The sequence below is a fragment of the Melanerpes formicivorus genome, unplaced genomic scaffold (assembly GCF_026170545.1).
Source record: "Melanerpes formicivorus ecotype bairdi unplaced genomic scaffold, bMelFor1.0.p_v2 SCAF_158, whole genome shotgun sequence".
Taxonomy (NCBI): domain Eukaryota; kingdom Metazoa; phylum Chordata; class Aves; order Piciformes; family Picidae; genus Melanerpes; species Melanerpes formicivorus.
Window position 1 is genome coordinate 568,147 of NW_027142510.1, and position 12,776 is coordinate 580,922.

The following is a 12,776-nucleotide window of genomic DNA, read 5'->3' on the forward strand; positions in this document are numbered from 1 at the left end:
AGGAGCGGCGCCCGGAGCGAACCCCGGGGCGAGTTGAGCAGGGCTGAGCAGGACACCCTCGCCGGGACCGGGACCGGGACCGGTGCTGCGGGAGGGGCGGGGGGGGGGGGGATTATCCCGCACCCCGGTGCCGCCCGTTGCGCCTCTCCCTTCCCGCCGCCAGGGGGTGCGGAAGAGCGAGTGACAGCGAAAGCTGCAGCTCCGCCCCCGTCCGCCAGGGGGTGGCCGAAGCCCACCGGAGCGCCGCGCACGCGGGGCGGGGCGGGGCCGGGCCGCGCGCGCAGCGCCCCGCCGCGCGCTGCCGCCGTGTCCCTGGCCGCGGGGCGCGTGCGCAGAGCCGGGCACCGGCACCGGGACGGGCACGCGGGCGGCAGCGCGGGGCACGATGGGTAACGGGGCACGGGGGGTGGGGGCGGCCGGGGGGCAGCCGGCGGGGGGGGGAGGGGAGCGGCGGGGGGGGCACGGCCCGGTGCTGGGCACGGTCCGGTGCTGGGTACGGCCCGGTGCTGGGCACGGTCCGGTGCTGGGCACGGTCCGGTGCTGGGCACGCCCCGGTGCTGGGCTAGGTCCGGTGCTGGGCACGTCCCGGTGCTGGGCACGGCCCGGTGCTGGGTACGGTCCGGTGCTGGGCACGGCCCGGTGCTGGGCACGGCCCGGTGCTGGGTACGGCCCGGTGCTGGGCTAGGTCCGGTGCTGGGCAAGGTCTGGTGCTGGGCAAGGTCTGGTGCTGGGCTAGGTCCGGTGCTGGGCACGGTCCGGTGCTGGGCACGGCCCGGTGCTGGGCACACCCCGGTGCTGGGCACGGCCCGGTGCTGGGCACGGTCCACTGCCGGCGGCCGCCCCGCTGCCGGTGGCCCTGCTGAGGCGGTGCCCGCGGTCCCAGCCGTAGGTACGGGCACCTCCCTGGCCCTCTCGTCGCTGCTGTCGCTGCTGCTGTTCGCCGGGATGCAGATGTACAGCCGGCAGTTGGCCTCCACCGAGTGGCTGACGATCCAGGGCGGGCTGCTGGGCTCCGCGCTCTTCGTCTGCTCCCTCACCGTATCCTTCCGGGCGGGGGGCGGCGGGGCCGGGCCGGGGGGGCGGCGGCGTCCCCGTTCTGCCCCTTGACTCCCCGGCCAGGCCTTCAACAACCTGGAGAACCTCGTCTTCGGCAAGGGCTTCCAGGCCAAGATATTCCCCGAGAGTAAGCGCTGCGGCGGGGCGGGGGGTTGGGGGGCGGGGGGTTGGGGGTTGGGGGGCGCAGGTCGTGGAGCCCCGGAGTCGTTTGGGTTGGGAATGCTCTCTTGAGGTCGTGGAGTCAGCCCCGCGCCACCACGGCCGCTAAACCGTGTGCCCCTGTGCCATGGCCACAGGCTTCCTGAGCTCACCCCCAGGGACGGTGACTCCACCACCCCCCTGGGCAGCCTGTGCCGGTGCCTGGCCCTGGCAGCTCCACCCTGGGCAGGTTTGCTCTGCTGCATCTGGCCCCTGCTGTGCTGAGGCTGGCACCTCAGGGCAGCGTGGCTGCAGCTTTTCTCTCTCCTCTTTCTTCCCCCCTGCAGTCCTCACCTGCCTCTTGCTGGCTCTCTTTGCCTCTGGCCTCATTCACCGAGTCTGTGTGACCACCTGGTGAGTCCAGAGCCTGCCCTGGAGGGTGGAGGGCAGCTGTGGCTGCTGCCAGGTGCCCTGATCTTGTGGCGAGGGCCTCACAGCTCAGCCCAGCGCTCGAGGTGACAAACCCTTCCCTTCCCTTGCAGCCTCATCTTCTCCATGGTTGGCCTCTACTACATCAACAAGATCTCCTCCACCCTCTACCAGTCGGCAGCGCCCGTCGCCGCTCCCACCAAGGCTGTTGGCAAGGGCAGAAAGAGGAATTGACGTCCTGCTGCCCCTTCCCCTGGGCAGCCCCCTCCCCACTGAGCCAGACTGGGGGGCTCAAGCCACCCAATAAAGCCATTTCTTTGTAGCTCCTTGCCTGCAGCTGCCGTGGGGTTGGTTCCTCTGGCAGGTCTCAGCTCAGTTCCCTCGCACCGCTGAGAGCCTCTGGCTCACTTCTCCAGGCTGCAGCAGAGCCCTGGGTGGGTTTCAGTGCCTGAAGGAGCTCGGTGCAGGGCCAGTGGAATGTGGCAGAGGGGGGCTGACAGCTCCTGACCCCCCCACCCCCATAGCCTTGCAGGGCTGATGATGCTTTGTCTGCCTGGACCTGCAGGAGAGGAAAATCCCAGCGGAGCCAGGCAGGTTGGAGCAGGCTCTGGAGCCTCAGGGGCTTGGCCCAGCTGGAGGCAGGCAGCAGGGGGGCTGTGGGGGTCCCTGTGGCTCGGGGCTCTGGTGGGTGATGGGGCAGGGGAGCTGTGGAGCAGCAACCTCCCTCCCCAGCTGCCACCAGGCCCCTTCGCTGGTACAGCCAAGGGTGCCGGCGCCTGGCAGAACAGTTGATGGCAATTTGCATGATTCATGGAATCCCAGACTGGTTGAGTTGGGAAGAACCTTAGAAGATCATCCAGTGCCAGCCCCGTGCCATGGGCAGGGACACCTCCCACCAGACCAGGTTGCTTAATGCCTCACCCAGCCTGGCCCTCAGCACCTCCAGGGAAGGGGCAGCCACAGCCTCCCTGGGCAGCCTGCTCCAGCCTCTCCCCACCCTCGCTCTGAAGAGTTTATTCCACATCTCCAGTCTCAGTCTCCCCTCTCCAATCCATTGCCCCTCAGGGTGGCACTCCCAGCCCTTGCCAGAATCCCTTCCCAGCTCTCCTGGAGCTGAAATGCAGCTCTAAGGTCTCCCTGGGCCCTTCTCCAGGCTGCACAGCCCCAGCTCTCCCAGCCTGTCCCCACGGGAGAGGTTCTCCAGCCCTCCGACCATCCTGGTGGCCTCCTGGCCCCTCTCCAAAGGTCCAACGTCCTTGGGCTGGGGGCCCCCGAGCTGGGGCAGGGCAGGGCAGAGGGGCAGCATCCCTGCTGGTCACACTGCTCTGGATGCAGCCCAGGAAAGCGCTGCCAGGGCTGTGGCAGAGCTCCCGCGGCTGGGGACGCTCACGGCCAAGCTGTTGGGGCTCTGAGCAGCCCAAGCGAGCTGGAGGTGTCCCTGCCGCCCGCGGGGGGCTGGCGCAAGGTGGCCTTGCAGGGTGGCTTCCGTCCCGGTGCGTGCTGTGCCCCCGTAACGGAGGCACATTGGCGCCCGCCCCGCGCGGGGCAGGGGCAGCCCCGGGGCGCCCTGGGCACGGCCGTGGGAGGGCTGGCAGGGCCTGCTCCCACGCCGCTCCCCTGCTGCCTGCCGCGGCCGGACGCGGAGGAAACCAGATGCTTCCTGCGGCCCCGGCCGCGGCCGACAAAGCCCGGCGCTTCCTCCGGCACCGGGCCCGGGAGGCCGGCCCGCGACCCGCGGCGCTGCCGCCCTGCCGCCCTCCCCCCGCCCCGCCACCAGGGGGCGCGCCGCCGCGGCCCGCCCTGCGCGCTCCGTGACGTGGCGCCGGCTCCGCACTACGGCTCCCGGCGGCCCCCGCGCGCCAGGCGCTGCCGTGACGTCACCGGCGCGACCGCGGGGAGCGCGCGCTGGGCCCGGGACCGATCCAGGTTGGGGGGGGGGGGGGGCTGGGACCGGAACCCGCACCGGGACCGCGGGGCGGATTGGGGAGGCCCAGCTGGAGGCCTTGTTCCGGGGCCGGCTGGCGAAGGCCAGGAGGGGTCCGGGGTCCGGTTCTGTTCGGGGGGTCCCGGAGCGGAGCCTGTTGGGGCGCAGCGAATCGCGGCCGGGCGCGGTGCGGTGCGGTGCGGCGCGGTTCTCACGGCTCTCCTCTCCGCAGGCCGTCATGACCAAGCTGGGGCAGTGGCTGTGCGGACTCGCCCTGCTGGGCTCGGCCTGGGCCGCGCTGGCTCTGGCGCCGCCGGGGCTGCGGCTGCCGGCCCCGTTCCGCCAGGCCCTGCTGCCCCTGCCGCTCTACCTCCTGGTGGCCTTCGGTTGCTACTCCCTGGCCGCCGTGGGCTACCGCCTGGCCACCTTCAACGACTGCGAAGAGGCAGCCGTCGAGCTGCAGGAGCACATCAGCGCGGCACGGACAGACCTGCGCCGCCGGGGGCTGCGCTTCTGACCCCAATAAAGCTGCGGGACCGTGGCTGCTGTGCTGCATGCTGCTCTCAGGGGGCCGGGGCACGTGGGGGGGGCTTCGGATGGGGGACCCCTGGGTGGTGCTGCCCTGGTTGGGGGACCTCCGGCAGCCAAGGGCCCGGGGATGCTGCTCAGAGCCTCAGGGCTTCTCTCCCTGCAGCATGAGGCTGGCGTTGGGGAAGCTCCGTGGGGTCTCCACATAAGCCCAGGTCCCTTCTCAGCACTCCCAGCACCGTGCAGGGAACCTGCCCTGCCCCGGCCCAGCCTCTCTGAGCTCCTTGGAGCTCGACTCCAGAGGCAGGGATGGAAGCTGGTGAGAACAGGATCAGACCTTGCCCTGCAGGCTCACAGCGCTTGGTAGCACTGCGGGCAGAGCACATTCCCAGCTGCTTTCAGATGTGGTTCACACCATCAGGTGGGAGCTGGAGAAGACTCATCCCAAGCCCATTGGCCGGGTTCCAGGGGAAGGAGGAGAGAGCCTGGCTGGGTGGAGCAGGCGGCACAGCTTTTAAAATGCAGAGCACCCAGAGCTCTGTGGTCTCCCCCGGCCTGCTGGGGCAGCTCAGCCCACGCCGGGGGGCTGCTCCTTGCTCCTGCTGGCTCAGTAGCTGAGCTGCCACTCCTCTGCCCCCCTCCCCCCCTCCCTCCCTCTCCCCAGGGGCAGCAGCAGGCAGGTGCTGGCACAGCACTCTGAGCTCCAGCAGGAAGGGGGACAAGCAGCACAGCAGCATCCCCCCGCTGCGGGTGGGTGGCCCTGGCCAGCCTCTGTCCGGGGGTGCTCCTCTCTCCTGGACTGGGGGGTGCTGAGATCCACGCTGCTGGCCTGGCTGGGAGAGCTGTGCTGCTGCTGCTGCTGGTGGTGACACATGCTGGGGCCTGCCTTCCTGGCAGCCTCCCCAGCTTCTTCACATACCTGCCAAAGGACTTTCTTGTTTTTAATTATCCACTGCGCATCCTTTCTGCAAAAAGGAGCAGTTGGTATCATGAGGGAGGACTCAGGCTAATTAGCAGGAGCAACTAATTAGCTGTTTCCTGAGCAACAATGGCAGCTCGGAGCAGGGTGGGCAGCTCCCGTGGTCTTGCCTCTTGTGTGGCTCTTTTGTGGGGCTGGCACCACCTGGTGCCCAGACCTCAGCCTTGGCACAGAGCACGGGCAGGGACCCTCCGTGGGCTGCTCACAACCCTCCGCAGGCTTAGTCCTGACCATCCAGGGGCTCCTCCTGGCCGCTCGGCTCCCCAGCCCCAGCAGCTCTGCAGGCAGCAGCTTCTCCCTGCAGGGACATGTGCCTGCCGGGAGCGTTTGTGTCCCCCAGAGGTGCTCCGCTCGCCTCCGGCCTCGCGTGTGGGGCCACGCCACGGCCACTCCCGGCAGCCGGAGCCACCGCTTGGCAGCCAAGTTTCTGCCTGGTGCGTCAGCAGGGAAAGCTGCCCCGTGCCAGGACGGGCAGGGCCTCCCCAGCACCTTCCCAGAACAGTCACAGAACCAGCCAGGGGGCAAGAGACCTCTGAGGTCATCGAGTCCAAAAGACCACCCAGCCCTCGCCAATCAACCAGGCAATGGCGCTGAGCCTCTTCTTCAACACCTCCAGGGATGTCAACCCCACCCCCACCCTGCGCAGCCCATTCCAAAGGGCAATCTCTCCTTCTGGGAAGAACTTCTCGCTGAGATCAAGCCTAAACTTCCCCCTACACAGCTTGAGGCTGTGCCCTTTTGTTCTGTCGCTGGTTGCCTGGGAGAAGAGACCAACCCCCACCTGGCCACAACCTCCCTTCAGGGAGTTGTAGAGAGCAAGAAGGTCTCCCCTGAGCCTCCTCTCCAGGGTAAACAACCTCAGCTCCCTCAGCCTCTCCTCATGGGGCTTATGCTCTGGACCCCTCCCCAGCCTTATGCTCTGGACCCCTCCCCAGCTTTGTTGCCCTTCTCTGGACATGTTCAAGCACCTTCACCCAGGCTGGGAGCTGCAGCCTGCTTGCTGCTGGGGGCTGCTGTGGACCAGCGAAGTCATTCTGCCCCTGAGCTCAGCACTGCTTAGGCCACACCTTGAGTACTGTGTCCGGTCAAGAAAGATGTTGGAATGTGTCCAGAGAAGGGCAACGAGGCTGGGGAGGGGTCTGTGAGGGGAGGCTGAGGGAGCTGGGGGTGTTTAGCCTGGAGAAGAGGAGGCTCAGGGGAGTCCTTATTGCTGTTTACAACTCCCTGAAGGGAGGTCGTGGCCAGGAGGGGGTTGGTCTCTTCTCCCAAGCAACCAGCAACAGGGGGAACAGTCTCAAGCTGTGCAGGGGGAAGTTTAAGCTTGATCTTAGGAAGAAGTTCTTCCCAGAGAGAGAGATTGGCATCGGGATGGGCTGCCCAGGGAGGTGGTGGGGTCAACATCCCTGGGGGGGTTTAAGCAAAGCCTGGATGAGGCACTCAGTGCCGTGGTCTGATTGATTGGTTAGGGTTGGGTGATCAGTTGGACTTGATGAGCTCAGAGGTCTCTTCCACCCTGCTTGATTCTGTGGGGGGAGTGAGCAGGGAGCTGGGGTGAGGCCCTGGGGCACAAGCACCTGCAGCGGGCGAGGGGAGCTGCAGCTCTGCAAGCCGCAGTGGCAAGCTGGGGCATGCCAGGCAAGCCCAGCAGCAGCCCCAGCTGGGGCACCGCAGCCGGAGCTCGGCCTCCCTGCAGCCGCCCCATGGCCCTCTGCTGCCTCTCTCCTCTCTATTGATTTTTCCCAGGCCAGGCTGCGAGGTGTAAGTGAATGTCTGAGCCTGAGCTCAGCCTCTGCCAAGGTCCTCCTCGCTGCTTCCTTAATCCGGCTTGCGTCAGCCAGGCTGCAGGCCCTGCCCAGGCTGACCAAGAGGAGCTGTGGGGATCAGGCTGCAGGACCTGCCCAGGCTGACCAAGGGGAGCTGTGGGGATCAGGCTGCAGGACCTGCCCAGGCTGACCAAGAGGAGCTGTGGGGATCAGGCTGCAGGACCTGCCCAGGCTGACCAAGGGGAGCTGTGGGGATCAGGCTGCAGGACCTGCCCAGGCTGACCAAGAGGAGCTGTGGGGATCAGGCTGCAGGACCTGCCCAGGCTGACCAAGAGGAGCTGTGGGGATCAGGCTGCAGGACCTGCCCAGGCTGACCAAGAGGAGCTGTGGGGATCAGGCTGCAGGACCTGCCCAGGCTGACCAAGAGGAGCTGTGGGGATCAGGCTGCAGGCCCTGCCCAGGCTGACCAAGGGGAGCTGTGGGGATCAGGCTGCAGGACCTGCCCAGGCTGACCAAGAGGAGCTGTGGGGATCAGGCTGCAGGACCTGCCCAGGCTGACCAAGAGGAGCTGTGGGGATCAGGCTGCAGGACCTGCCCAGGCTGACCAAGGGGAGCTGTGGGGATCAGGCTGCAGGACCTGCCCAGGCTGACCAAGGGGAGCTGTGGGGATCAGGCTGCAGGACCTGCCCAGGCTGACCAAGGGGAGCTGTGGGGATCAGGCCCCTCACCCGTGGGGGTGTGGGGAGTCTCCTACAAGGCTCTGTGGTGGCTCTTGTGCAATTTGGTCACCCAAACACATTCCTGTCCCTCTGCTGATGCTCTTGCCTGATAACTTAATTCCAGATCATGGTTAATTTGTTAATCAGGGTTGGGTGGATGCCAAGGGGCCGCTCGATGGTGTGGGCTCAGGGAGGGTTTGCACTGATTAGCAGCTTGCCAGCCTGGTGGCCGTAGCCAGCCCTGTGTCTAAGCTGCAGAGCAGCTTTGTCTTTCCCCTCTGTGACTCTTGTCAGAGGATCATAGAATTGTCAGGGCTGGAAGGGACCTCAAGGCTCAGCCTGTTCCAGCCCCCTGCCATGGCCAGGGACACCTCACACCACAGCAGGTTGCTCACAGCTACATCCAGCCTGGCTGCAAACACCTCCAGGCATGAGGCTTCCACCACCTCCCTGTGCAACCTGTGCCAGGCTCTCACCACCCTCATGGGGAACAACTTCTTCCTAACATCCAGTCTGAATCTCCCCACTTCTAGCTTTGCTCCATTCTCCCCAGCCCTATAACTCCCTGACACCCTAAAAAGTCCCTCCCCAGCTTTCCTGTAGCCCACTTCAGATGCTGGAAGGCCACAAGAAGGTCTCCTTGGAGCCTTCTCCTCTCCAGACTGCACAACCCCAACTCTCAGTCTGTCTCCACACTGTCCCCAGACTGCTACTCAGAGCTGGGGGGGGGGGGTGTCACAACAGCCTCCCCAAGCAGTGCTCCAGCCCTGTGCCCACTCCCTTCCTGGGTCTGATGCTTCCTCACTTCTGGAGAATGAGGGCTGCTGAAGGAGGGATTTTTCAGGAGCCCCAGGGGACTCCTGGGGTCAAAGTGGCTGTGGGGACAAGAGCTGTCCCCAGCCCACAGCCAGCAGTGAGGAGGGAGGGGAACAAGGAGCAGGTGCTGGGAAGGCTCTGATTTATTCAAAGGCACTTGAAGTGGTACAAAAGAGAGGCAGAGCTGCCCAGCAGCCCCAGCCCTGCGCTAGGGCAGAGCTGTAAGCATGGAAGACTGCACAGGGTCCCCAGGGACAGGCAAGGGTGCCCAGGAAGGGCTCCTGGCACCTCAAAGGCATTGCTGAGACCAACCCAACCCTCGCTGAAAGACCAAAGGCTGGAGAGCTACCACTGAGGGCAAACCATGAAGTGCCCTCCTCAGGCCCTGGAGCTGGCAGCCCTTGGCACAGCAGCATCACAGCGGCAGCTTGGGGCTCAGCAACTGGTGCCAGTCCCTGCTGGGGTTGGGGGAATCCTTCATTGGTCCGTGAGCATGGGTGGGCTCCTCCTGTGGGGGTGGGGGCCAGCAGGACCCCCTCAGGCATGCAGGGGCCTGTAGGGCTTCTCCTGGCCGGGAGGGTACCGCCAGAAGAGCCAGAACCGCACGACGCTGGTGAGGATGCCGGGCACGTTGGGGATCTGGGGGAGGAGGTGGCACAGCTGGCAGGGGAGGGGGGGGAGGGCTGGGGAAGGCAGGAGAGGATCTGCCCAGCTCGCAGCTCCCCTCCCCCGCCGCTCCTGCGTTGCTGGGGGAGATTTATTGGCCTTCTACCATCTAATTAATTAAAATCAATACTCATCTCGCTGAGGCCAGGCACAGGCTGGGCTGTGCGACACGCACGGAGCCAGAGCGCGCCCGGCCCGGCGCCAACCGCGCCGCCGAGCACCGCGCCGCCGAGCACCGCGCCGCGGCCACGGGACCGGGGGGAGGGCGGGCTGGGATGGGATGGGGACTGGGCAGGATGGGATGGGGACTGGGCAGGATGGGATTGGGACTGGCTGGGATGGGATTGGGACTGGCTGGGATGGGATTGGGACTGGCTGGGATGGGATGGGACTGGCTGGGATGGGATGGGACTGGCTGGGATGGGATTGGGACTGGCTGGGATGGGATTGGGACTGGGAGGGACAGAGAGGGATGGGATAGGATGAAATGTGACTAGCTGGCACCAAATGGGACTGCATAGGATGGAATGGAAGAGGATGGAATGGAATTGGGACTGGCTGGGACGAAATGGGACGGGCTGGAAGGGGATGGGATGGGACTGGGTGGGATGAAATGGGATTGGGTGGCACAGAGAGGGATTGGATAGGATGAAATGCAACTAGCTGGCACCAAAAGGGACTGGGTGGCACCCAATGGGACTGCATAGGATGGAAGGGAAGGGGATGGAATGGAATTGGGACTGGCTGGGACAAAATGGGATTGGATGGGATGGGATGGAAGGGGATGGGATGGGATTGGCTGGGATGAAATGGGACTGGGTGGCACAGAGAGGGACTGGATGAAATGGGACTGGTTGGCAACAAATGGGACTGGAGGGGATGGGATGGAATGGAAGGGGATGGGATGGGATGGGATTGGCTGGGATGAAATGGGACTGGGTGGCACAGAGAGGGACTGGATGAAATGGGACTGGTTGGCACCAAATGAGACTGGATAGGATGGGATGGGCTGGAAGGGGATGGGATGGGACTGGCTGGGATGAAATGGGACTGGGTGGCACAGAGAGGGACTGGACAGGATGAAATGCAACTAGCTGGCACCAAAGGAGACTGGGTGGCACCAAAGGTGGCTGGATAAGATGGAATGGAATTGAAAGGGATGGAATGGAACTGGGACTGGCTGGGACAAAATGGGACTGGGTGGCACAGAGAGGGACTGGATGAAATGGGACTGGTTGGCACCAAATGGGACTGGATAGGATGGGATGGAATGGAAGGGGATGGGATGGGACTGGAACTGGCTGGCATGGAACTGGGACTGGCTGGCACCGAATGGGACCACAAGGAACAGGGGAGCATCCCTCAGCCACCCACCAACCCCCAACCCACCGTGATGTAGGGGTCGTGGAGCTGCAGGCCGTAGAGCGTCCAGCTGGTGGAGGCCAGGAAGGTGGTGACGGTCAGGGGGAAGGACAAGCAGCGCGTCGACCTGCTCTGGACGATCTTGGCCTGCAGAAGGATGTATCAGGGCCGGTCCTTGGGTTGGGCAAACCCAGCAGCACCACAGCCCCCCCTCCCCAGAGCCCCACACACCAGGTCAGCCAGCGGGGAGAGGTACATGCTGATGGTGAAGGCGCTGCAGAAGAGCCCCAGGCGGGCCAGGCGTGTCCGTGGGTCGGCAACCAGGAGAGTGAAGTAGCCATAGCCAGCGGCCAGCACGGCCAGCAGCAGCAGGCTCCGAAGCAGCACAGGGAGCTGGGGCAGAGGGGAGGAGGAGGAGGAGGTCAGTCAGGGTGAGGGCCTCTCCCACACCCCCTCCAGCACTGACCCAGGCAGGCCAGACCCCCACCTTGGCAGGGCTGTAGTAGAGGTATGCCAGGATGTAGAGGGTCTGCAGCGCTGCCCCGAGGGTGTTGACGATGATCAGTGTCCAGTCCTGCTTCAGGCAGCCGTAGCCCAACCAGCTCAGGTTGCTGCAGGGCAAACAGCACAGATGCTCAGTGCTGCAGGCTGGGGGCTTCTGCCCTCCCCCATCGAACTGCAGAATGGTTTGGGTGGGAAGGGACCTTTAAAGGTCATCTACTGCAACCCTTCCTTGCAGCCAGCACAGACAGCTGCAGCTGCAGCAGGTTGCTCAGAGCCCTGAGCCACCTGACCTGGACTGGTTCCAGGGATGGAACATCTCCCTCCTCTCTGGGCAGCCCGGGCCAGGGTCTCACCACCCTCTCCTTCTCTCCAGGCCTGACCCTCCCTCTTGTCATTTCAGCCACCGCCCTTTGTCCTGCCACAAGAGGCCCTGCTGAAAAGCCTCTCCCCAGCTTTTTTTCACCGTCTCTTAAGTACTCAAACACCACCCAGAAGGTCTCTTCTGGAGCCTTCTCCAGGCTCACCTGACCTCACAGCAGAGGGCTTCCAGCCCTCTCATCATCCCTGTAGCCTCCTCTGGCCCTTCTCCAGCAGGTCCATGTCCTTGTGCTGAGAACCAGCCCCCTGCTGAACTGGATGTGACCCCTCCCCCCTCCCCGCCTCAGGGGCCGACCCCACGGTACTTGACATCAGTGGTGAGGAAGGGCAGGAACTGGATGTTCTCCACACTCTTGGTTGCCAACATCTGGCGCATGTCAGACCTGGGGAGAGGGAAGGCAGCAGCCTCCTGGGTGCCAGGTACCACAGGGGGGTGTCAGGGGGTGCAGTGCTGGGGGGAAGCAGGGAGGGCTGCAGTCCTTGCAGCCAGCAGGCACCCCTCAAAACACGCACCACTGCATTTGCAACCCAAGTCCCCCTCCCAATCCCCTATTCCCTGCTGTCCTTTGCCACCCTGCCAGCCCCAGCCCCACCAAACCCCAGTGCCTGCTGCCCCTCAGTTCCCCTCCCATTGCACCCCCTGAACTGGGCCCAGTGCCCCCAGTGGATGTCACTGCACCCCCTGAGCTGCCTCAATGGCCTCCTCACTGCACCCCCAAAGCCTTCCAACTCTCTCTCCCTGCCCCTATTGCAGCCCCTGAGCTGCCCCATGGCCCTCCCTGTGCCCCCCCACTGCACCCCCTGGGCTGCCCCAGTGCCCTCCTCGTGCTCTCACTGCACCCCCTGGGCTACCCCAGTGCCCTCCTCATGCTCTCACTGCACCCCCTGGGCTGCCCCAGTGCCCTCCCCCTGCTCCCACTGCACCCCCTGGGCTGCCCCAGTGTCCCCCCATTCCTCCCCCTTGCATCCCCGCTGCCCTCCCCGTGCCCTCCATTGCACCCCCTCGGCTGCCCCAGGGCCCTCCCCCCTGCCCCTCCCCCCGCCTCCCGTTAAGGTCCGCATTGCACCGGCCCCGCTGCATCCCCGCCCCGCGCCACCGGTGCCGCTCACAGGCCGGTCCCGAACATGGCGAGGGTGAAGGCCAGGCAGGCGGCGGCGAGCAGCGGGGCCATGCCGGGCCGTGGCACCGGGCACCAGGGGCGGGAGCTGCCCGCGGCGGGCGGGGCGGGACGCACTACCGGGGAGGGACCGGCCGCGACATCGGGCGCGGAGCGGGGGGAGGGGGAGGGCGGACACCGAGCAGGCAGCCTGCGGAGGGGAGCGCCCCGGCGCCGAGCCAGGCAGCCCCGAGCCAGGCAGCCCCGAGCCAGGCAGCCCCGACACCTGGGCACGGGGCGGACCCATGAGGGGCACCCCACAACTGGGGGGGAGGGTAAGGGAATGACGACCCCATGCCCAGCAGCGCAGCCCAGCCCCCAGTGCAGGGGGCCCAGGGCTCCAGGACCCTGTCCCCC

General features: G+C 65.8%; 3 protein-coding genes across 4 annotated transcripts; 2 read left to right on the plus strand and 1 right to left on the minus strand.

Moving 5' to 3' along the window:
* The first annotated feature begins 284 nt into the window (after window positions 1-284).
* KRTCAP2 (keratinocyte associated protein 2) lies at window positions 285-1,945 on the plus strand. Its single transcript, XM_068168773.1, has 5 exons — window positions 285-389; window positions 884-1,038; window positions 1,120-1,183; window positions 1,542-1,608; window positions 1,737-1,945. The coding sequence occupies exons 1-5, from the start codon at window positions 386-388 to the stop codon at window positions 1,855-1,857; spliced, it is 411 nt and encodes a 136-aa protein (XP_068024874.1). The 5' UTR covers window positions 285-385; the 3' UTR covers window positions 1,858-1,945.
* Window positions 1,946-3,439: 1,494 nt separating this feature from the next.
* Window positions 3,440-4,088, plus strand: DPM3 (dolichyl-phosphate mannosyltransferase subunit 3, regulatory). Of its 2 annotated transcripts, XM_068168833.1 has the most exons (3): window positions 3,440-3,549; window positions 3,780-3,917; window positions 3,963-4,088. In XM_068168833.1, the coding sequence occupies exons 2-3, from the start codon at window positions 3,786-3,788 to the stop codon at window positions 4,062-4,064; spliced, it is 234 nt and encodes a 77-aa protein (XP_068024934.1). In that variant the 5' UTR covers window positions 3,440-3,549; window positions 3,780-3,785; the 3' UTR covers window positions 4,065-4,088. The 2 variants fall into 2 exon arrangements, with proteins under 2 accessions (XP_068024934.1, XP_068024933.1); XM_068168832.1 differs by having other exon boundaries at window positions 3,780-4,088.
* Window positions 4,089-8,480: 4,392 nt separating this feature from the next.
* On the minus strand, window positions 8,481-12,485 carry SLC50A1 (solute carrier family 50 member 1). Its single transcript, XM_068168828.1, has 6 exons — window positions 12,373-12,485; window positions 11,568-11,645; window positions 10,868-10,991; window positions 10,612-10,773; window positions 10,408-10,527; window positions 8,481-8,991 (listed from the first exon to the last, which is right to left on the minus strand). The coding sequence occupies exons 1-6, from the start codon at window positions 12,432-12,434 to the stop codon at window positions 8,890-8,892; spliced, it is 648 nt and encodes a 215-aa protein (XP_068024929.1). The 5' UTR covers window positions 12,435-12,485; the 3' UTR covers window positions 8,481-8,889.
* Window positions 12,486-12,776: the final 291 nt, after the last annotated feature.